This window comes from Manis javanica, chromosome 8 (assembly GCF_040802235.1).
Source record: "Manis javanica isolate MJ-LG chromosome 8, MJ_LKY, whole genome shotgun sequence".
Lineage (NCBI taxonomy): Eukaryota > Metazoa > Chordata > Mammalia > Pholidota > Manidae > Manis > Manis javanica.
The window spans coordinates 30,128,221-30,153,969 of record NC_133163.1 but is presented as its reverse complement, the minus strand read 5'-3'; the positions used below and the strand labels follow the sequence as shown (position 1 = coordinate 30,153,969).

Here is a 25,749-nt window from a genome sequence, read left to right as displayed (position 1 = left end):
TGGATTAACACATAGTCTACAGGCACACACCTGATCATCTACATTTACTCTCTAACAACACTAAACTATGTTTTCTACCTTTATCTTGCATCTACCTACCACTTCAGCATTTTATTAAAAATAAAAAAAATAATAATAATAATAAAGGGAGAAATGTGGGATCCACATATAAATCAAGTATAAAAATCAAACAAATATTCATATTTGACCTGATTATTTATAGTTCATAATGCATGATCAAAACCAAAAGTTTGAGAGCACCACCTGGCTGACCCCGTCACCGGCGAGGCTGTGGTCACCGGGCACCGGCGGCAGAGCGCAGATTTGCCAACTGGCTGGGAAGAAGCATATACCTTTGAAGGTGCAACATACTATATAAAGAGCCAGGATGGCGGCGTGAGTAGAGCAGTGGAAATCTCCTCCCTAAAACACATAGAGCCATGAAAATATAACAAAGAAAACTCTTCCTAAAATAGAGACCAGAGGACACAGGACAACATCCAGACCACATCCACACCTGCAAGAACCCAGCGCCTTGCGAAGGGGGAGAGGAAGGCCACAAACCAACAAGAAGGGAAGCTCTTCCAGCAGTCACTCATACCAGCTCTGCAAACTATCTCTATCACCATGAAAAGGCAAAACTACAGGCAGACAAAGATCACAGAGACAACACCTGAGAAGGAGACAGACCTAACCAGTCCTCCTGAAAAAGATTTCAAAATAAAAATCATGAACATGCTGACAGACATGCAGAGAAAAATGCAAGAGCAATGGGATGAGATGCAGAGAAAAATGCAAGAGCAGTGGGATGAAGTCCGGAGGGAGATCACAGATGTCAGGAAGGAGATCACAGAAGTGAAACAATCCCTGGAAGGATTTATAAGCAGAATGGATAAGATGCAAGAGGCCATTGAAGGAATAGAAGCCAGAGAACAGGAACGTATAGAAGTTGACATAGAGAGAGATAAAAGGATCTCCCGGAATGAAACAACACTAAGAGAACTATGTGACCAAGACAAAAAGAATATTATTCGTATTATAGGGGTACCAGAAGAAGAAGAAAGAGGAAAAGGGATAGAAAGTCTCTTTGAAGAAATCATTGCTGAAAACTTCCCCAAACTGGGGGAGGAAATAATCGAACAGACCCTGGAATTACACAGAACCCCCAACAGAAAGGATCCAAGGAGGACAACACCAAGACACATAGTAATTAAAATGGCAAGGATCAAGGACAAGGAAAGAGTTTTAAAGGCAGCTAGAGAGAAAAAGGAAAACCCATCAGGCTAACATCAGACTTCTCGACAGAAACCCTACAGGCCAGAAGAGAATGGCATGATATACTTAATGCAATGAAACAGAAGGGCCTTGAACCAAGGATACGGTATCCAGCATGACTCTCATTTAAACATGATGGCGGGATTAAACAATTCCCAGACAAGCAAAAGCTGAGGGAATTTGCTTCCCACAAACCACCTCACAGGGTATCCTACAGGGACTGCTCTAGATGAGAACCCTCCTAAAAAGAGCACAGAACAAAACACACAACATATGAAGAATGGAGGAGGAGGAATAAGAAGGGAGAGAAGAAAAGAATCTCCAGACAGTGTATATAACAGCTCAATAAGCGAGCTAAGTTACGCAGTAAGATACTAAAGAAGCTAACCTTGAACCTTTGGTAACCACGAATCTAAAGCCTGCAATGGCAATAAGTACATATCTCTCAATAGTCACCCTAAATGTAAATGGACTTAATGCACCAATCAAAAGACACAGAGTAATAGAATGGATAAAAAAGCAAGACCCATCTATATGCTGCTTACAAGAAACTCACCTTAAACCCAAAGACAAGCATAGACTAAAAGTCAAGGGATGGAAAAACATATTTCAGGCAAACAACAGTGAGAAGAAAGCAGGGGTTGCAGTACTAATATCAGACAAAATAGACTTCAAAACAAAGAAAGTAACAAGAGATAAAGAAGGCCACTACATAATGATAAAGGGCTCAGTCCAACAAGAGGATATAACCATTCTAAATATATATGCACCCAATACAGGAGCACCAGCATATGTGAAGCAAATACTAACAGAACTAAAGAGGGAAATAGACTGCAATGCATTCATTTTAGGAGACTTCAACACACCCCTCACTCCAAAGGATAGATCCACCGGGCAGAAAATAAGTAATGACACACAGGCACTGAACAACACACTAGAACAGATGGACCTAATAGACATCTATAGAACTCTACATCCAAAAGCAATAGGATATACATTCTTCTCAAGTGCACAAGGAACATTCTCCAGAAGAGACCACATACTAGCTCACAAAAAGAGCCTCAGTAAATTCCAAAATATTGAAATTCTACCAACCAATTTTTCAGACCACAAAGGTATAAAAGTAGAAATAAATTTTACAAAGAAAACAAAAAGGCTTACAAACACATGGAGGCTTAACAACACGCTACTAAATAATCAATGGATCAATGAACAAATCAAAATAGAGATCAAGGAATATATAGAAACAAATGACAACAACAACACTAAGCCCCAACTTCTGTGGGATGCAGCGAAAGCAGTCTTAAGAGGAAAGTATATAGCAATCCAGGCACACTTGAAGAAGGAAGAGCAATCCCAAATGAATAGCCTAACATCACAATTATTAAAACTGGAAAAAGAAGAACAAATGAGGCCTAAAGTCAGCAGAAGGAGGGACATAATAAAGATCAGAGAAGAAATAAACAAAATTGAGAAGAATGAAACAATAGCAAAAATCAACGAAACCAAGAGCTGGTTCTTTGAGAAAATAAACAAAATAGATAAGCCTCTAGCCCAACTTATTAAGAGAAAAAGAGAGTCAACACAAATCAACATAATCAGAAATGAGAATGGAAAAATCACGACAGACTCCACAGAAATACAAAGAATTATTAAAGACTACTATGAAAACCTATATGCCAACAAGCTGGAAAACCTAGAAGAAATGGACAACTTCCTAGAAAAATACAACCTCCCAAGACTGACCAAGGAAGAAACACAAAAGTGAAACAAACCAATCACGAGCAAAGAAATTGAAACAGTAATCAAAAAACTACCCAAGAACAAAACCCCGGGGCCGGACGGATTTACCTCGAAATTTTATCAGACACACAGAGAGGACATAATACCCATTCTCCTTAAAGTGTTCGACAAAATAGAAGAAGAGGGAATACTCCCAAACTCATTCTATGAGGCCAACATCACCCTAATACGAAAACCAGACAAAGACCCCACCAAAAAAGAAAATTACAGACCAATATCCCTGATGAATGTAGATGCAAAAATACTCAATAAAATATCAGCAAACAGAATTCAACAGTATATCAAAAGGATCATACACCATGACCAAGTGGGGTTCATCCCAGGGATGCAAGGATGGTACAACATTCGAAACATCAACATCATCCACCACATCAACAAAAAGAAAGACAAAAACCACATGATCATCTCCATAGATGCTGAAAAAGCATTTGACAAAATTCAACATCCATTCATGATAAAAACTCTCAGCAAAATGGGAATAGAGGGCAAGTACCTCAACATAATAAAGGCCATATATGATAAACCCACAGCCAGCATTATACTGAACAGCGAGAAGCTGAAAGCATTTTCTCTGAGATCGGGAACCAGACAGGGATGCCCACTCTCCCCACTGTTATTTAACATAGTACTGGAGGTCCTAGCCACGGCAATCAGACAAAACAAAGAAATACAAGGAATCCAGATTGGTAAAGAAGAAGTTAAACTGTCACTATTTGCAGATGATATGATACTGTACATAGAAAACCCTAAAGACTCCACTCCAAAACTACTAGAACTGATATCGGAGTACAGCAAAGTTGCAGGATACAAAATTAACACACAGAAATCTGTAGCTTTCCTATACACTAACAATGAATCAATAGAAAGAGAAATCAGGAAAACAATTCCATTCACCATTGCATCAAAAAGAATAAAATACCTAGGAATAAACCTAACCAAAGAAGTGAAAGACTTATACTCTGAAAACTACAAGTCACTCTTAAGAGAAATTAATGGGGACACTAATAAATGGAAACTCATCCCATGCTCATGGCTAGGAAGAATTAATATCGTCAAAATGGCCATCCTGCCCAAAGCAATATACAGATTTGATGCAATCCCTCTCAAATTACCAGCAACATTCTTCAATGAATTGGAACAATTAATTCAAAAATTCATATGGAAACACCAAAGACCCCGAATAGCCAAAGCAATCCTGAAAAAGAAGAATAAAGTAGGGGGGATCTCACTCCCCAACTTCAAGCTCTACTACAAAGCCATAGTAATCAAGACAATTTGGTACTGGCACAAGAACAGAGCCACAGATCAGTGGAACAGATTAGAGACCCCAGAAATTAACCCAAACATATATGGTCAATTAATATTTGATAAAGGAGCCATGGACATACAATGGCAAAATGACAGTCTCTTCAACAGATGGTGCTGGCAAAACTGGACAGCTACATGTAGGAGAATGAAACTGGACCATTGTCTAACCCCATATACAAAGGTAAACTCAAAATGGATCAAAGACCTGAATGTAAGTCATGAAACCATTAAACTCTTGAAAAAAAACATAGGCAAAAACCTCTTAGACATAAACATGAGTGACCTCTTCTTGAACATATCTCCCCGAGCAAGGAAAACAACAGCAAAAATGAGCAAGTGGGACTACATTAAGCTGAAAAGCTTCTGTACAGCGAAAGACACCATCAATAGAACAAAAAGGAACCCTACAGTATGGGAGAATATATTTGAAAATGACAGATCCGATAAAGGCTTGACGTCCAGAATATATAAAGAGCTCACACGCCTCAACAAACAAAAAACAAATAACCCAATTAAAAAATGGGCAGAGGAACTGAACAGACAGTTCTCCAAAAAAGAAATACAGATGGCCAAGAGACACATGAAAAGATGCTCCACATCACTAATTATCAGAGAAATGCAAATTAAAACTACAATGAGGTATCACCTCACACCAGTAAGGATAGCTGCCATCCAAAAAACAAACAACCACAAATGTTGGCGAGGCTGTGGAGAAAGGGGAACCCTCCTACACTGCTGGTGGGAATGTAAATTAGTTCAACCATTGTGGAAAGCAGTATGGAGGTGCATCAAAATGCTCAAAACAGACCTACCATTTGACCCAGGAATTCCACTCCTAGGAATTTACCCTAAGAACACAGCAATCACGTATGAGAAAGACAGATGCACCCCTATGTTTATCGCAGCACTATTTACAATAGCCAAGAATTGGAAGCAACCTAAATGTCCATCGGTAGATGAATGGATAAAGAAGATGTGGTACATATACACAATGGAGTACTACTCAGCCATAAGAAGTGGAAAAATCCAACCATTTGAAGCAACATGGATGGAGCTGGAGAGTATTATGCTCAGTGAAATAAGCCAAGTGGAGAAAGAGAAATACCAAATGATTTCACTCATCTGAGGAGTATAGGAACAAAGGAAAAACTGAAGGAACAAAACAGCAGCGGAATTACAGAACCCAAAAATGGACTAACAGGTACCAAAGGGAAAGGAACTGGGGAGGATGGGTGGGCAGGGAGGGATGGGGGCGGGAGAAGAAGGGAGGTATTAAGATTAGTATGCATGGGGGGGGAGGGAGAAAGGGAAGGGTGGGCTGCACAACACAGAGAGGACAAGTAGTGACTCTACAACATTTTGCTAAGCTGATGGACAGTAACCGTAATGTGGTTGTTAGGGGGGACCTGATTTAGGGGAGAGCATAGTAAACATAGTATTCTTCATGTAAGTGTAGATTAAAAATTAAAAAAAAGAAAAGAAATAAATAAATAAAAGGGGGATTACTCCCTGACAGGATAAAACTATTATAAAACTATTGGTAAATCAAAGATCAACGCATGCTTTAAATATCCTTAATGTTGATCACTTAAAGGGTGTCAGATGATCAGCTATGGAGGTACTCTTTTCTGATAATATTCCTTTCTCTTAATAAAAAAAAAAAAAAAGCAGTTCCTGTGTGCTGACCTCCAATGAGTTCTGCACAGTGGTATAGAGGGCATGTCAAAGTGTGGGCAAAGGGTCTGTTTGTTTGTATGCAGAGGATCAAGGCCTAGCTTGGATACCCAGAAAATGAGCTAAGATACGATATGAAGAGGAGCTTCCGGCATCAGCACTCTCTGGAGGACTTGTGCCAGGGGGATGATCATCAAAAAGCCTCCACAGGGATCTGGGCGATGCTGCAGTTGTGGCTGCGTCCACCCCACCGTTTCCTGGACTTGCCGTTGGAATGAGGAGGGAGATGTCTAGGCTGGCATGTGCATACAGTGAGACAACGAATTTGACCGGATCTGTACTGTTGGATCTCAACCAGCAGTTGGGAGGGGTGCAAGTTGTAGCACTCCAAAATCTTATGACTATAGACTATCTACGGTTAAAAGAACATATGGGATGTGAACAGATCCCAGAAATGGGCTGCTTTAATTTGTCTGATTTTTCTCAGACTGTTCAAGTACAGTTGGACAATATCCATCATATCATAGACAAATTTTCACAAATGCCTAGGGTGCTTAAATGGTTTTCTTGGCTTCACTGGAGATGGATGGTAATTATAGATTTGCTTTGTTTATGTCACCGTATTCCTATTATGTTAATATGTGTGTGCAAATTAGTTAGTAGTTTAAAACCTATACATACTTAAGGTACTCTACAAGAAGATATGTCAAAGAAATAATCAGTCCTCCCATGTTTTCTTCCATATGCTACCTCTATAGCTTTTCTTCTTCCTTCCTAATTACAACCCTTAAGTAGAATTCGTGCCTCATATCGAATTTACTGAGTATCATAATTCCTCCAGGTGGTAAAGATACCTCGAGACAAGTGCTGGGCATAGAAGCCACAGGGCATAAATCTGCAAAGAAGTAAAAAGCTAACCTTTGCAAACAATATGGCTTCTCTCTCACTTACCAACTTTACATTTCCCTGTATGGCCCCGGAAGATGACTGGTTAGCCAGAGACGGGTAAGATTCCTCAAGGGAGGAACAACCTAAGACAGGCACAGTCGCAGGGGGGCCATCAGGTGAGAATTTTTGGATCAGCAGAGGTGAGGCTCAGAACCTCACCCCCCCTGGTTTGAGAGAAATCTTCTGCATCCGTGGATGTTTTGCTGCCCTTGTCTAGCTTGGATTAATACTTAGTCCATAGGCACACACCTGATCATCTACATTTGCCCTCTTACAGCACTAAACTATGTTTTCTACCTTTATCTTGCATCTACCTACCACTTCAGCATTTTATTAAAAATAAAAATAATAATAATAATAAAGGGAGAAATGTGGGATCCACATATAAATCAAGTATAAAAATCAAACGAATATTCATATTTGACCTGATTGTTTATAGTTCATAATGCGTGATCAATACCGAAAGTTTCTGTGATGAATGCCCTTGTACTGTTCGCCATGTAAGAATTTATTCACTATGTAAGAATTCGTTCACCATGTAAGAACTTGTTCGTTATGCTTCAGAAGATTGGAGACTGACGAGAATTAGGCTTGGGATGGATTAATGATTGTACATTGAGCATTGACCCCCCTATACTGAATTTTATTGTTGTTAACAACCATTTGATCAATAAATATGAGAGATACCCTCTCAAAAAAAAAAAACAATATGCACATTTAGAAGATATTAATAAGTACACCCATTTACTATCTAACATAAATTGTCAGTACATTTTAAACCTTACACTGCATGTAACATTTATTACTGTATTGTACATTTCAATTATTTTTAAAGGTTATTAAGGAGTGATTGACTATTATATATCCAATTCCTCCTTTAATGTTAGAAATTTAAAGACAAAAAGTATAATAGCATATTCACTTTCTTTTTTTCCTCCAATAAACCACGTTTTTATGACAAAAAAAAAAAACCCGAAGGTTTCTGTGATGACTGCCCTTCTACTGTTCACCATGTAAGAACTTATTCACTATGTAAGAATTCGTTCACCATGTAAGAACTTGTTCGTTATGCTTCAGAAGATTGGAGACTGATGAGAATTAGGCTTGGGGTGGATTAATGATTGTGCATTGAGCATTGACTCCCCTATACAGAATTTTATTGTTGTTAACAACAATTTGATCAATAAATATGAGAGATGCCCTCTCAAAAAAAAAAAAGAAAAATCCAGTGATACTGGCATTGTTAAGACTAAAGAGGTATATTATCAACATTCTCTATGTTCTTTTTTAACTTCTGAGTGAAAACCTAAAATTTTCAATGTGCTCTTGTAAATGTACCTTTTGCTCTTACATCGATTGGCTTTTTTAATTGTCAGATTAAAAAGTATATATAGCTATTTTTTACAATTATAGAAATTCAATATAAATACAGAAATTTATTTTTGTTTTCTGAAATATAAGTATTTTAAAATTATTTTCTAATAATCTTCACATCACTGTTTTGAGTCAGAAAAACCTGAAGGATCGTGTCAAGCCATTTGAAAAAGGATGCAGGAGAACCTGCTATTCAGTAGCACTGAAAATTCATATTAGTAAAACCTTAATGGATATGAAAATTACAGTGTGGCATCACTGTGTCTAAGCAGTGTAGCTTGTTATTGAATAGATTGAACTGGCATTAGTATTATCCTTTGAGAAATAGTACTTAGAGCTTGCCACATAGTAGATCCTTAATAAATATTTCTCACTGTCTCATTTCCATGAGGTACTTCATTTCTGATGTATTAAAGAGTTAGTTTTTGTCATTCTGAAATATTTCTGTGAAAGGTATTGAAGATTTAATTCAATATTAAATCCTCATTTGCTGTATATGATTTAATTGTAACTTTTTTTATGTCCCAGAATTTGAATTTTGAAAAGTTTGAGCAAATAAAAATTATATTGTAAAAACTACTCAAGAAAACAGATCTCAGGTATTTTTTTGACAAACTTAAAAGTTTTAGGTATAAATGCCAAGTTCAGTAAACTCACTAAGTAATTGCTTAAGGGAGAAAGTGTTACAAACCCAAAAAAAAAAATGTGTTTGAATCACTCCACTTAGAACGGGTTCTGTTGTCGCTTCTCCTTCCTTAGGCACGAGCCACAGCTCGCACTCCGTGCAGTCCAGTCTGGTCAGACAGTCCCCTGCTCGGGCCTCAGTCGCCAGCCAGTCATCTTACTGTTATAGCAGCCGGCATTCGTCGCTCCGGATGTCCGCCACAGGATTCGTGCCTTGTCGGCGCTCATCTACCAGTCAGATATCGCTTCGAAACCTACCGTCATCCATCCAGTCCCGCCTCTCTATGGTGAACCAAATGGAAGCCTCCAGTCAGAGTGGCATGGCCTGTGTGCAGCACGGCCTGCCTTCTTCCAGCAGCTCCAGCCAAAGCATCCCAGCCTGCAAACACCACACTGTTGTGGGCTTTCTTGGGACTGATGGAGGACAGAGCAGTGCCACGGATGCACAGCCAGGCAACACCTTAAGTCCTGCCAGTAATTCACACACCAAAAAGGGGGAAGTGATTTACAGGGTCCAAGTGAGTAAGACCAGGGTTTTTTCTTGTGCCATTTTTCTTACTCATTTGTTTTTGGTTTTTGTTTGTTGAGTGAAGGGTTCATATGAAAACATACCTTATATTACATAGTCTGAAGACTAGAACATTTTTGAATGTTGGGAAAAAAATCCCAGTGTAAAAACTAAAAGCAAGCAATTTTTCAGTGGTGATATTTGGTCCATATTCAGCTGTTGTCATGTGGCTTTAACCAGTAGGCTAAATGGAATTCAGGAGGTGGCTCTTTATAGATCATTTTTTGTTCCATTATAGGCAGTGGAAAAATGGAGACACAAAGACTCCTGTGTTTGGAAAAGAAATTGTGTTTGGGATTATATAATTTTTCATCCCTAAGAAAAAAGTGAATTGGAAATGATCTATGTTTATTTACAATATAGATTGTGGATCCCAGTCAAATTCTGGATGGGATCAACCTGTCAAAAAGGAAAGAGCTGCAGTGGCCTGACGAAGGTATCCGATTAAAAGCTGGGAGAAACAGCTGGAAAGACTGGAGTCCTCAGGAGGGCATGGAAGGCCATGTAAGTTCTCTTACGAAGCTAACTTTGTGGTGCTCTGACTTTTTGGTAGCCTAACTGTATGCATGTATTTAGCCAACTTACATACTTATGCTTAATTATCAAACAGGATTGCTATCTCTACTGTTAAGTGAGGGAGAAGAGTTTGCAAGTGTATTCAGGGTCTCTGCCACTAACTTGTGTTATTCTGAATCATTAGGTAATTCACCGCTGGGTGCCTTGCAGCAGAGATCCAGGTACTAGATCCCACATCGACAAGACAGTACTTCTGGTCCAGATTGATGATAAATATGTGACTGTAATTGAAACTGGGGTACTAGAACTTGGGGCTGAAGTGTGAGCCTGTGTTTTATAACTTCATTTCTTTTCCCTCTCAATTCCAAGACATTGGAAAAAGAGGACAGAGCAGAAGATGCCCACAGCTTTGATCTGTATGGGAGAGACTTGAATATAGAGTGGGCTTGGTCAGGCACCTCTCCTTTGCTCTTCATCCTGACTTGTGTCACTGTTTCCATCCCCAAATAAAGCTGAAATATTTTTTTAAGTTAGCTGCTGAGAAAACATTTTGCATGAAGGATGAAATTCTGTTAAAGTATGTCCTTAAAAGAAGTTTTTTCCTATGCATTGTCTATGCTTTAAATCGACAAACTTCATTTCTAGACTGTGATCTCATATTTTTCTAATTTCTCTGCCAAAAATAATTGCCATGTTTTGTCATAGAACATGAAATACATCTCCCTTGATTTTTAAAAACAGACCAGTGTAGAAACCTTCAGTTCAACATATAGCAGTATAAAAGTTTAATGTACAGTGAAAGAGACTATGAACATAGATTTATCTTACTCCTTGAGCGCTAAAAACTTTAATGAGAAAACTGCACTAATTTTTTACAATGCACTAAAGTCTGAGATTTCTCAGAACATTTATTTATGTATAAAAATAAAACACCATTATTTAAATTGCCTTTGGGATTAACCCCTTCCCTTTCCTTATAAACATACATAGCAGGAACTGTGCTGCTCATTTTTTTCTGTTAGTAGTCTATACTTCATACCAATATATTGGATATGTTCTTTAAAACGAATCCTAAATCTCAAAATACATGTAGATTCATCATTGGCATTTCCCGTTGCCAAAAGTCACTGTGTCGGTCCTGTGAACACTACTGCCAGCTCCTGTGTCCACGTTTCGGATGATCCCCAGCATGGTGTGGGCCCCAGGACTCTTCTTTCCACCGGGGTCAAGCTCTGCTGGGGTCAGTTTGGGAAGATCCTTTTGCTTTTCAAAGAAGAAGGTGACGTCCAGGAATTTAAAGAAAGGATTGATTTTAAGAGTTACTGGCTCTTGAAATTATTCACATGCAGTTCAATCAAGTAAAATTTTTCAAACAAAATAATCCAAGTGGTGCAGTTCTTACTGTTCTATCCCTTTTGAATAACTTCACCTTTCATTTTCCTCCTCTCTTCTTTTTCTATTGCTTTAACTTTATTTCCTGTAATTTATAGTGTGGCTGTAATTTGAAATATTTGTAAGTGTGAAATTGATTTAATTCTTATGTTGTCTCCTAACTTAAATTTTACTGGTTTTTTTTCCTATTTTTAAATGCGTGTATTCAGGGAAAAATACAGTTCAGATTTACAATTGGGCAATGTGGGAATTGCAATTTAGATTTAATTTTCAACTTTTGGCATTTTTTAAATCCTTCAGAAAACTTTCCCTTTTTGTGTGAAACTCCAAAGATTGTATATCTCCTCTGAGCATTTAGGAGCAGCCATCTTTCTAACCCCTGTGAATGGAAAGTAAAAAGCAGGTGAAATTAATTTTAATCATGCATTTTATTTAATTCCATATATCCAAAGTATTACTATTTCACTATGGTACTGGCCATATTTCAAGTACTCACTAGCCACCTGAGCCTAGTGGCTACATTGGACAGCACAGATTTAAAGTATCTCTTGAAGAGGTAACAGGAGAAAAGCTGTTTTTCTTAATAATTGTGATGTGGATCTTACAGTGTAACATAACACCTCAGTAGAAGGAATGAAAACTTAGGAAGTAAATAGCTAATGTACAGCATCTTACTGCATTTCCACCCCAAAACCTATTTAGGTTTCCTTTTTCTGATTTAAAATGTCTGTGGTTATTCAAGACCCAGTGTGCTTCTTATTGACATTTCCAGACCTTACACTTTGCATAATTTACTGTTTGAAAACATTGTGATTTATTGAACCTTTACACAGTAGTGTCCTTTCCCAACTAATGGGAATATGTTTTCCTGATACTCTTACATGTTGTATTTGCCTCATTTTGGCAGATCAGTGTGCCATTAAAGCTCAGGCTCTTTTCTTTCCTTCTGCAACCGAGCGTACGATCCATCTACTTATCTCTATCTATTATTTAAAATCTCCTCAAAGGAATTGTGTTCCCTGCTGCTTGTTCCCTTTCTGAAATGAGTATGATCTTCTCATAGTCATTCTAGATGAGAAGACCGGGGGAGCCTTTTCAGTCTTAAAGGGAAAATAATTCATTTTCCCACACAGAAAAGAAAAAAAGAAAGAAAAAGAACTTCGGATTATTTAATTGGAAGGACTAGAATTATTTTTATTCCTTGTCCTTCACCCCTGCCCCCAATTGTTAAACATATCACACAGTCTAAAGAGTCAGATTTCAAATGTAAGGCAAGATTTTATGCTGAACCATATATATTGGGTCTTGATTTGGAGTAGCAACTGGACGTTTTTCTCAAAACCAGTTGAACTTTGTTATCAGATAGTCCTTTTGCTAGTGAATTTATGAATAAGGAACCCTAAGAAGAGCTGTTCTTATTTTTAAAATCTGAAATGGATAGTCTTTTAAAAATCATAATACTTTTCTAATAATCACATCAGGAGAAACAGTTAATTGAAAACAAAGATTCATGTCTTAAGAATAATATGACCTTAAATTATTATATAGAAATGTTCACACTTTAATTTATCAAACATGTCTTTTTCTATCCCTGTTCCCCCTTGGAGAATAGGGAACAATTTATTTAGATTCCCTGTTTTTTCATGAATGTACAAGACCCCAGCATACATTACTAGCTTTACTTCACAATTGCCAAAACTTTCAGAGTTCCCTAATTTGGAAGTAAAAATATGTCATTAAAACTGGCTTTTCTTTATTTCCTTTTGAGTTTCATTGATATCTTTCTAGTTTTTTCTTGTTTGATTTTGTTTTTTTCTCCTTTTTGAGAGAGAGTCCTGGAATGAGTTAGAAATTGTTAGGTTTTTTTTCTTACTTGCTCTCATTCAGTGGAAAAAATCATTTTGTAACTCAAAATCAATCTTTTGCTTAATCTTGCAGCTTGTAACTTGCTGTGAGCTTTTTATACCATTTTCAGTACTTGATAAAATTCTAAATGTTCATCTTTTTCTAAAGAACTCTAATTTTCCCAAGAGTCTAGATTAACATAAGATGCTGATATTTAAGGGGCTTGGGAGAGAGTAGGTGGTGAGGCTGTATATTTTTAAGATAAGAGAAAATTAATTATCTTTCAGGAAGTTAGACAACAGACTTCATCCATGTTCTGCCTTCTTTGAGTTTCCATTACTAGAAGATTAACTTCCATTAGATTTGAAGTATTTTTAAAAATGTTTCAGGTATACTGAGATACTTCAGACAATATTTCTGTCCTGGTGAGATATGGAAAATTACTCTGTACCAAATGTCAGACAATGAAAATGCAAGTAAGAATATATATAGGAAACTACTGCTCATTAAAAAGATGTGTTTTTCTTGCTGGGTTGGTTTCTTTTTCCATCTCATACCAAAATGTAAAACACAGCCTCAAATTCAAGCAAGGGTAACTTAGCCTTAATAAATTCCACTTTGCTTCTAAGCAGCATCCTTCTGTCTCTGCTTAGAAATTCTTCATGGTGGATTGCTGCCTTGAGTCGTGCATCTAAGAACTGGGTCTTAAACTCGTGATTTGCTGAGAGTCTAAAATTCTTTTAGTTAACTTTCAAAAATCTTTTCTCCTATATATGTGAGTTGAGAAAAAGGTAATTTCAAATTTTGTATGAGAATTCTTTATATTTGTTTACTAGCTACTAAACCATAAACTGCTGCCCAGATTGTTAATTTACTCATGTTTATTTTCATTCCTTTTTCATGAACATGTGTAAAACTCCCACCTTTCTAAGTCCTCAGTATTGATACTTACTCTTTTTTGTAGGGTAATATAATCAGGTAAAATTACTTTGGACACAGACCCAGTCAGTTTTTTCCTTTAATAGGATGCATTGTTCAGATGAGGTATAAAACATCCATTTTATTCTAGAGGCTTTTCCCTCAGTTCTAAGATGAGTGGAGAGAATGGTGTCAGTCAAGGCTAAGATGATGCTTGGAACCAGTGAATGGCCTTTGAACTTTCTGTTTCACTGTTATGTGGAAATTGAGTTTTATTGAATTGGACACAGAGGAAGGTTGGATACTAACCATGAATTTGTGCAGCATAAATTTTAGTATTATGTTAGATATGTATAGTTGTTTTAAATTAACTCTTTAAAAACCAACCTCTCTTTGTTTTTCTCTCTCTTTTTTTTTAAATCTGGTTGATAAACACCCAGGCCTTTTCATTTTTAACCTGTGAAACATTTAGGTAAAAACTGTGATTGGAAAGGAATTAATTATTATACAAATAGATCTGGTAGGTGTGTGAGTGGAGTATTAATTTTACTTGAAACAGAAGTACATTTTCTGCTTTGAATCACCTCACCAGAGTCATCTGTCAAGAATTACGTGTAATAAGAATTTCTCTTTATTGCCTGTCAGCCACATATTCTTTCTGAATTAGAGTAAGTTCTCTTTGTGAGATGAACTTCATCATTTGCCATTTTTGTGGAAGCAACATAACAGTCTTTGGGTGAACCAGAGCTGATTGTCATCTCAAGGTTATATGACAGCTCTGCTCTAATACTTATACCTATTATATAGGGTTATACCTTGTTTGTTATGACTCAGCTCTGTATCTGACAATTTATGATTCAGTGGAACCAAGGTAGAAGGAACAGAAGCCGTCTAAGGTAGTGATAAGGATGAATCCCTGCGGGCACTTGCACAGAAGAGGTGACACCCTGGAACACCCTAGCAGATGAGATGGCTGCTCCAGATGACTCTTGGGTCTAGTGTAATTGTGGTTAAACCAGTATTTTTTATATATGAAGCTTGATTATACAACCAAAATAATAGAAATGGGGAAACCATGTCTGCTTACGCTTTTTAAAAGCTTATAGTTCAAGTAAAAATAAATTGTGAAAACTGATTACCTTAACCCTATATAAGTCTGGCAATGAGCTCTGCATGAGGAAATGAAAGGAAGAATACTAAAAATGATTCAGGAAGGTAGGTGTGAGGAAGGAAAATGGGTTTCCCTTTTTTTCTGATCATGGGCTGTGAAAGTATTCATTGCCTCTACCAGCATTCAGTATATAAACCAGAGATAAGAATATATGTACTCGCGTGGGTCTGTGAGTGTGTGTGTGTCTGAGTGTTTGTTATTCTAAACAGCTTGTAAATATTGTAGTTGTTCAAAATGGAAAATAAAAGCCAAGATTGTTTTTTTTTCTTTGCAAATATATTGCATCAGAAATACAGTATTGACAATGGACAAAACACTGAGGAAATAAATTTGTTTTTCATTTTGCCTTCGGTCCATTTTTGTTAAAAATTAGAGTACACCATATGAAGTTCTGCATAGCATATCTTAAAAACACACTTGGTTCTGAAGTAATCATTTTAAACAGAAGCTTTGGCCTGTAACCCTGTGATTCAGCTTATAATAGAAATGTACATATTTCATATTCAGAGGATATCTTTTCATCCTTAGTAAAAAGGTAGTTTCCATCAGAATTATCTGACTGTGTCATATTAATGATACAATATTAGAACATTGTATCATTAGAACATGTAGGATAAAAATTCGTATGTGTTCACTATATTACAGTAAGTTACAATACAGAAAATAGGGAAGTATGTTTGGATTATGGTCATCAAAATAAGGCAGATGCTAATCTGGTGTGTGTACTAACCCACTGATTTCATGTATAGTACTTGAAGAAAATGCAAGCTGACTCACAATGAGAACACATATCTTGATTAAATCACTTATTAAGCCCTTCATTTTAATTACTAGTATCAACAAAGCCAGCAGGATGAAGATTTTGTGCCATCTGCAACAGAGTCCCAAACAGTTTGCCATCTTCCTGCCTGGGGTCACAGTGGCACAACGGGAAATGTAGTGGTGTTTAGTCTTTAAAGGACAGTAGATTTTTAGTGACAGGAAACATGCTGCTTAAATGAAACACATCTTCAAAGAAAGGAATTCGCTGTGTGCCTGGGCTGTCTTAGAGCCAGAGAGTCAGAGGGCAGGTGACTTGAAATTTGGGTCACATAAAACCTCTTTGTTATTCTTAAAATGCAGTTTACTTAGGATTTTTCCTCCTAAAGGATTCAAAAATGTTTTTCTGACCTGCAGTCAGTGAAGCTCCCCATAGAGGCGCATCGTCCTCTGAGGAAGGTAAAAAGCCTTGTGAAGCAAGGCCCTGACCAAATGGTGCTTCTTGGGCATCCATTCAGCACTTACTATACAAAATACTTGTTCATTCTCTTCCCTCTTCCTCCACATGTGCTTATTAAAGGTAACTGAATGGGATTAAACTTCATATTTGGGAAAACATAAATTGATACAAGAGGATCCCTAGATTGCTGTGTAATTTCTCAGGATATACATTAACAGCAAGTGACTAGGCATGACTCCATCTTGCCTGGAAGCCTTTGAAGAAACCATTCAGTTTCAATCCCAGTAAACTGTGCTGAAAGAAAAGTCCTTTACTCCATCCAGGGTTCCTTTTTGCTCCCAAGAACATTGTTTGAATACGTAATAACTGGCCCATATGAGAATGCTCCAGGTCCCCAATACTCCTGGCCTGTCTTTATCAGTTAAAGTCAACATCCCAGAGAGCACTCTAAGTCCAAAAGACACCAATTATAACCTGTGTTCATAATGCTGTTAATGGGTTGGCTGCCGCATACCACCCAACACTTCTCAGTCATATGCCAATAACACAGTGTGCCACAGATGTCCCAGTGGGGACTTACAGTAAGCACAAATGTCTAAAATGAGGTATACTTTTCTTTATACATAATGCAGGTTTGTCTAGCTTATAAATTTGGAGTAAATTTTGTATAATTGTCATATGAAATACTTCTTTAAATGGTGAGTTCTGAAATACTGATTTATTTGGGATGCTTACAGTTGCAAGAAAGAGAAAACCCAATTCAGAGTTGCTGAAATAGGACATTGATCCACTACAAAATCAAAGGTAGACTAAGCTTTCAGCATTGTTTTATTCGTGTTACTCCAGCTCTGTACTTGTGTAATTTTCTCAGTTCTACCCTCTTATGTATGCTGGCTTAGTTTCAGACTGGATGGAGCTAGGTGTCTGTATTTCTGGACTTCATTCTATATACACTATCATCCAAAATGAAGAAAAATACCTCCTGTTACCTCTCTTGAGTGGGAAATTTTCACGGAAGCTTCAGCATATTCTTTCATTTCATTATTCTAAGATTTGACATATATAAGATCTTTAACTTGTCCCTCTGTCCTGATTTTCTAAAAAACAGTCTTTGACAGGAGAAGCTGAATCACCATGAGTGGCTCAGACAAATCAGAGCCTAGCCCTGAACCCAGAGTCCATTCTCCAAACTCTATGGTTACTTCACTATGCATGCACAGTTGTTGACCACAGCCACCACAAAAGATCTGTCAGAACCTTCCAGAACTTGCATATTGCTTTCAAGAAACAAAAGACTCAGATCACCTAAGAAATCAGGTGTTTCTGTTAGGATACATCTGTAGCAGATCTTGAACTGAAAGTCAGCATAAACTTTGGTGGACATTGGTCCAGATGTTTACACTCTTTTTCTCAGGGGCTACCCTATATCTCAAGACATTTCTACTTCTCTCTGTGTAAATTATTTCCTAATATTACTGGGGGAAAAAAACAGTAAAATTACCTGGACCTGGAATGATCTTCAGGAGAAGATTTTTTGTTAGGGCCACTTTCTTAAATACTATTCAGATTTTCTATTGCTTTTTTAGTTAGTTTTGGTAATAAGTTGGGTTTCTCTAGGACTGCAGTTCTAATAATTTTGGGTCTTAATACTTTTACCAGTTAAAAAAATTTCTGAGGCCACTTAAAAAATAATTTTTAAATAATTCCCCCCACCCCAAGAGCTTTTATATGGTTTAGAGTTATTGCATTAGAAACTAAACATATTTTAAAGATACTGTCATTTTGAAATGAATAAATAAATTCATTATATGTTAGCATAACATTTTTATTTAAGATAATGCTTCCAAATTTAAAAAAATGTATAAGATACCTGAACTCCTACCTGCTTCTGCACACAATGTGTTGCATAATATTATTTTGGTTGAAGCACATGAAGAAAACCTGGCCTCACGCATATATATATATGTATGTATGTAATTGGAGAAGACAGGACTATTGTATTAGTCTTTTCTGATAGTTGTTGATATTTTTGTTTCGATACTTCACTAAAATTAGGCAAGTGGTAGTTTCTTAAATGTTAGTTGCACTATGGGACCCTATTTGTGCTGGATTACATTAAAATTCATTGGTTTATCTTACTTGGAATGAATCTTTTACCTGTGTGCGATTTTGTAACAGTAGTTATTTAGAAAATAATGGTTCCCTGAGTTATACAGATCTTCCAAATATTGTCACATTTCTTTACATTTTTAAAAAGTCACATTCATTTGTATCAACATCCATCTAATCGGATCTACCTTTATCAGGAAATTACAAAGCTTGTAGTGGTAGATGCACATTTTCTAAAGTTCTAATATTTGATTGAAAACTCAAACTTTATTATTGGTAACAAATAATGTCAGTTTTCTTGGAACAACAGGCCCACTTCATTCCTGAGAAAATACCTGTCAAACACTGAAGTCTGAATAACTATAATCTGTCTCTTAGTCATTTTTTCAAGTAAAAATGGCATTCTGCAAAAAAATGAGTCTCTGAGCTCAGGACACCTCGATCACACAAGGGCTGTCCTTTGAGAAAATGATAGTATGTCACAGAAATGCTTTTTGTGCTTCCTATTTTTGCCACATAGAATATTAAAAGATGTATTTTGAAGGAACAAGAATTAATAAAATTTTTTTACTGCTTCTCATCAAGCACGTTCTGAAGTGAAACTGGTTTTTTCTGCCTGCAAATGCACAGCTTTAAAGAACACAGTGGCTCCTGGTACAGTTCAGCGTGCCTCTGCTATTTGATTCTTGCTAAGGCAGCGGTAGTTCTACACATCACTGTAAATGGCAGTACAGCAAAAAAGGCAGATGATGTGTTATTATCGTTATGAAAATAATTTTGTATCTTAAGGATTCCGTGAGAGGGCCTTGGAGTCTGCAGACTACACTGAGAGAGTCACTGTTAAAGGAGTACATCCATCTCATTTCATTTTCAAATTTATCCGCATAGGGTAACTCAAAATGTTCTTCCACGTTTGTAGTGTCTGTAACATCTGTAGGGTTGTATTTTTGCCTTTGTTGATTAGGCTCAACAAGAGATATATCTTTCCAAAGAAATTACAATGAGAGGCTGATTAGATACAACTCATCTAGTAGTCAAAAGAAACTAAAACAAGTTGCTGACATGTCTGTGGCACAGGGCTGGGGCATGGTAACCCTTGCCAGATTAAAGATCCTGGACAATATATTTCCATTGCAAATTCCAGGAAAAGGACTCTAAAGCTGTAATGATTTTGTTTGGAAAGGGTTGATAGCAGTGTTAAAATTCAAGTAAATTTGAAGATCTGGTGGGTCTTACTGATTCATGAATTGGGCAGCAGCCCGTCTGTGAAGTAGAGATGCTGAGAAGGGCTACAGAAAGGAAGAGACTTTTAAAGGTAGTTAAAGGAAGCCCTAAACAGCACAAGATTATTTCAGGTGAGGTCACCTTCATTTGTGGACAAAAGGGTCTTATTAGGTGGACTGCTTTGGGAGGTGGTGAGGACATGTGACAGATTATCTTACAGTGTTGACCAGAAAACTCCTGACTACATTCCTAGGGGAGGCTGAAAATTGCAGTTAGGTTAGATGTTAAGCACCAGTTTGGTAACTGGGCCTAGCAGGAGTGACTCCATGTTGCACCTGTCTTTTTAACAACAGTAAGCATTTAAGTCCAGATCAAGTGCCAGATAAATCCACAACAAGCCTGCCAGATGTTTTTACATATGTTTTACATATGTGGAAATTGAGGGTTAAAAGATAATTTCTGGAAAAGGTAAAATCATGACTCAGGAAGATGTATACTCTGAGACTTCATTTGATGCATTAATCTGAAGAACTAACCACATGTTATAGTAGATACAAATTTAAAGTTTTTGCAAGAGCACAAATTTATGTAGAGTAAAGGAAAGTTGAAATGACTTGTGAAATGGAGACAAACTTGTTTTTTTAGAGGAGGAGTCAATTGAGCCTCTGCTAGAGGGGACAGAATTTACATGTCTTACCAGCTACCTACAACTTGCAAAGTTATAAAATCACTCCCATAGAATCAGAATCTGTTAAGACAGAGAGTATGCTGTAGACTGTACATAGTTTCCCCTTAACATACAAGCTTTTTCTATCTGATGTGCAGTAATTTTGTCTAGGATAATACATGTAGTAAGTGGCATGATAGAGGCAAAATTTGGAAGATTTCTCTTGGTGGTTTGCAGGATGTAGGGGGTTGGCTTCTTTGGGGAGCAGACTCTGAGCCTGATTTTTTGCACAGGAATTTACTGGGGAGTGCTCTTAGGGACAGTATGGATGAGGAGGGAGTATAAGAAGCTGGACTGAGCAGAGGATGAAATTGAAGTGTGATGCAGTTACAACCAAGGCTTCAGTTGAATCCATGGGGAGATCTGGAGCTGGAGTGGCCCTTCTGAGATGTCTTGAATTAAGACAAGAAGCTGAGGGCATTTCCTGGGGGTGAGGGGAGGCCACACTCTGAGCATCTGGGGAATGGTCGCCTCCATTCTGAAGTGGAATCTGGGCAGAGCACCACACCGTCCACTACAGTCCTTGTACTGCTCAGCTCCACATTTCTCACTCTAGTACCCTCCTGAGAGCCCCTTTTGACCAGCTCCTCTGCAAGTCAAGTCATTTACCTGCTCTTGCCTCTCAGTTCCTACTGGGATGATCCAGGCTCCCTCATCCTTGAGAACTCCGAGCTCCAGGTCACCATACCCTTCTTAACTTTTGACTATTATGCTTGGCTGGCTATTTTCTATTTAAGGGATCACCAAGAGACACCCCAGGGTATCACCTGAATACCAGGTGTGTTCTCCCCTGCTCCCATTGTGTGATAGCAAGCCTGCCTCCTCTTGAGCTGGGTCAGTTACTCCTAATATGGTGGTATCCTCTTTGCCCACCGGTGTCTTAGCAAAAAGTGACTGGGTGACAGCCATAGTTTTGAGCTGAATGGGACTCTTTCTTTGCTGTATCCTCATGGGAACTTTTCCCCCGTTAGACCCACAGAGTGTGAAGTTGTGGGAGTAGGAAACACAAATACCCGAAGTGGGTCATTGGTAATGATGATGAATGGGGTCATTCCCATTTCTACCTGTTCATTCCCATTCTTATGCGTTCTGCCTCTTGGGGCCACAGAACCACTAAAATGGTCATTGGTTTATGATGTATCCTGCCTCGTGAAGGATGGTGTCCCATCCTCACAGGTATCATTTCCAAGCTGGTGTCTCAACTGCACTTTAAAAAGGCCACGCAATTGTTCTATCAGGTCAGTGGCTTCTGCACTAAGTGATAAGACCAGTGGATCCCATGGTCATGTGCCTTCGATTCCACCTTCTTTGCTGTCCCTTGGTCTGCTTCATTGCTCCATGGGATCCTGTGTGAGTGGATCCAGCGCTGTAAAACCTTGTATGGTCATAGTGTTAAAGTCCTCCAAGCAGGAAAGGGAAGACCCATACCTAGAACATGTGTCAGTTCCAGTCAAGATAAATAACTGCTCCATGTGGAGTGGAAAGGGTGCAAAGTAGACAAGTTGCCATCAAGTGGATGGTTGTCCTTGAGAGATGGATATTGTATGAGGGGCTCACCATGTGGCCTCTGTAGCACTCAGGTTAAACACTCGGCAGCATCAGTAGCTAGACAGCCTTGGTGAGTGGAATCCCATTGTATAGCTTCTCTTGCTACCCCCACAGCTACTTCTTTCATGTACCCGTTTTGCCAGCAGAGGAGTGGCTGAAGAAGATGGCAGATGGCAGTTGGCAGAGTCATTTGGACTGCTTGCTTATTTCATGCCTCTTCCATAGAGGATACTCTGGTAGTCATTATGCACATTCATAGACCTTTACGCTTCATGCCCACTCCCACGGATCCATCCGTGTACTCTGTTCTTGTCGCTGACCTTCTTAATCTTTCTCCTCTTAGGCTCCTGACCAGCCAGCCAAGCCATTTGCTATTCCTGTGAGTTCTTTTTTTCTGGCATTGGGCCTGTCCCACTTCTGTCTAAAGTGGATGACTGGACAACCTGATTTTTGCCTTGCAATGATTTCACTTCCCCACTCACCACCTGAGTGCATCATATTGCAGCAGCAGTCCCGTTTGGGCTTGTATCTGCATACCAAGCCAACCATCTGGGAACCAAACTGGGTTTTTTCCCTCTTCTGTAAACTGGTTATAAGGGACACATCCCCACTCTTTGGCCATACATGTGATCTGAGGGAAAGACACCGGTGTGAATGGTGAATAGCATGGGAGGGAGTCTGGGCCATCTGCTCACACAGCCTACATATGCCCTCTGTCCCTGCTCATGTCCAATACCCTGGGTACCACTTCCATTTTAGAATTTGGATTGCTTCTGGGCCTGCGCAGACTTACAGCTTAATGTCTGATGAGTCACATGGTCAAACGCTGTCTACCAAGGCCCAGCAGCAAACCAAGAGCTGTTTCCAAATGGCAGGCATATAGTTCTATCCTGTGGCCTTACTCCAGAACCCTGTGAGTCTACATTGCGATTCTCCAGTTAGCTTACCAAAAACTCTGTACAGCATCTCTTCCCACCATAGATGCTTTGAATACTGTAAGATCTACCAGGTTGTATGGACGAAGTGGCAAGGCTGTTTACACCACATCCTGGAAGAGTTGCAGACATTCCTGCAGTGGTCCCCACTCAAAGCTTTCCATGTGACTTGGCAAATGGGTCAGAGCAGTATTCCCATGAATGGTCTTTGTTGACTTTAGAATCCACATTGACCTAAGAGGCATTATGGTTCCTTTTTAGTATTGGTAGAAATGAGTCCTTTATTTTGAAGGGGATGTTCCAACAGGCCCCTGAATCTTCATAGGCTTTATCCCCTACCACAGGTGCTACTCCCTGCTCATCCAATCTGATTCATGTGATGTCTCCAGTGTAGTGGACCAGTATGATCTGCAGCATGTCTACAAGGTCCAGCTTCCTTTAGACTGTATTTTGGCAGAGGGTGAAAGAACTAACAGTCCTGGAGCAAGACTGTAAATGTATAATGTTATGTACCTCATCTGAATGCAAACTGCTACTGGCCCTCATTCTCAATAGAGATAGATAAGAATAAGAACTAATACTAGTGTCATTTCTCTTGACTATAGGCTGTTGAGAGATTCCCACTTTTGCCAGAGTGGCCATATACAAAGTATCACCATGTACTTGAAGCAGTGTTAATTTTCTCTAGCAAAGATACCACCTGTGTTTGGGTTTAGTGGGGATCTGATGGGTAAATCAGTTGGGAATATGAAGTCCACCACAGAGGAGTGGTATTGTTTGTGATTTATTATCTAGGCTGAGTGTCGGGGGTCATAGACTTCCATTTGGTCTTTCCCAGTGTGGTTGACTAACTAGTTGGTTGGCAAAACTACAAGTATATCCATTCTGATTATATATTCAAGGACCAGGGAAGTAGCCAGTGGACCCACTGTAAGTCAGACCTGCACTAGGACTTTGCTTAAGTTTATATGGTTCCCGTATGTCTCCCCAACCTACATTCTAACGGTCATGATGATCCTTTGGGTGCCCAATATCACTGTCAGCTCAGATGCTGCATATTCCAAACCTTAAGTAAATTAGCTTCCTTTGGAAGGAAGGCAGCTCTGGGGGAGGAACTTAGCATTGAGTGGTCCAGGGGAATGCGCATCCCATCATGAAGGAGACCTTGGTGCTCAGCATATTCTTGTGTTGACAGTGAGAATAGGGAGGGTTACAGATAAGAGAATGACTTCTGGAAGAATTGACAGGATTTGCTATGATCAAATAGCAGAGTAATTTCACTCAAGAACCTCTGTGCTCAGCCCTCTCCTAGATACAGGTTATGGATACAGAAAGTCCTTGACCTCAGAAAGCTCACAGTTGGAAACCATACACCTATGGAAGAGGACAGTGCCAAGATTTTAGTATGCAACCTGAATGGGGGATGTGGCTAAAAAGGACAATCCTGTGATGTAATGAAGCTTTTTTATTAGTTTTGGCGTTTGTGCTTTTACCTACATAAGAAACACCCAAATCCCTGACTTAGAAAGTGACAACGTCTTCTTGCCAGACACTGAAGTAGAGCTAATGTTAGTGCTGCTTCTGTTGGTACCCTCCCTATCAGCAGTGACACACACACGCAGTCCCCCATCCGTGTCTCATCTCACTGAATTGTACATGAGGAAGGGAGAGACTGACTATGGGCTGTGAGATTCCCATGGCAGGGACAGTGAGACCCTCACAAGAGGCAGCCGAGTGTTGAGGGGTGGCCTCTTCGGTTAGGAAGGAAATGAGAGCTCAGCGTCAAAGCTCCCAAATCCCTACACACAGAAGTGTAGGAAGGGGGGTCCCTGTCTGGGCCTTTTTAGTGTCCCTCATGTAGACTGCCACAAGATGGCAGCAAGAACTCAGCCCACAACGGGGAGAAGTTGAGTAGCAGGTGCGGAGCGTTTTGGGGTGGAGCAGGTACCCTTAGCGCACACGTTCCAAAAGAGGTGTAAGGAACAAAACAACAATGTCAAGGCTCTTGGAATCTATTTAAATCAGGAGCCTACACACATAATTTCCCTGGCAACATGCCATTTCTTATAAACCTCCCAGACTCAACGTATTTATTGCTGACTGCTGTACCTCTATATTTGCCCCATTTGAGTTCTTTCTGGCTGAATGTGGGCCCTGCAGTGATTAACCTTAATATCAAGATTGCCCCTTAAAACATCCGGGTAGTGCTGAGTCAGTGCTGTGCAAAATGCTTTCTCTTGCCATTGTTTCACTGAATCTCTCAAAGCTGGTGCTTCTTTTCCAATAACTCAAAATGAGCATTCTCGTCCTGGGCAGTTTCTGATGACACAGGCATATAGTTTTATCCTGTGGCCTTACTCCAGAACCCTGTGAGTCTACATTGTGACTCACCGTAGCAGCCAGCTTCTCCGTGTAGTAGCCTCACTGCAGATAAGCTCGAAGGGGGACACGTGCACACCCCGCCGCCACGCGCGACCTTAGGCCGAGAGGGGAACCCCGCTAGATGGTTTC

General features: G+C 39.0%; 1 protein-coding gene across 4 annotated transcripts in view; it reads left to right on the top strand.

Moving 5' to 3' along the window:
- The window catches only part of PCNX1 (pecanex 1), a 288,523-nt gene that overhangs the window by 221,080 nt on the left and 41,694 nt on the right, over positions 1-25,749 (top strand). For 3 of the 4 annotated variants that reach the window (XM_073242203.1, XM_073242204.1, XM_036998687.2), the window contains 3 exons: positions 9,142-9,584; positions 9,998-10,138; positions 10,335-15,822. In XM_073242203.1, coding sequence (XP_073098304.1) covers positions 9,142-9,584; positions 9,998-10,138; positions 10,335-10,475 — 725 coding nt within the window. In that variant the 3' untranslated portion in view covers positions 10,476-15,822. Of the gene's footprint in view, positions 1-9,141; positions 9,585-9,997; positions 10,139-10,334; positions 15,823-25,749 lie in introns of those variants that run through there. The other variant, XM_073242202.1, reaches the window with a different exon arrangement.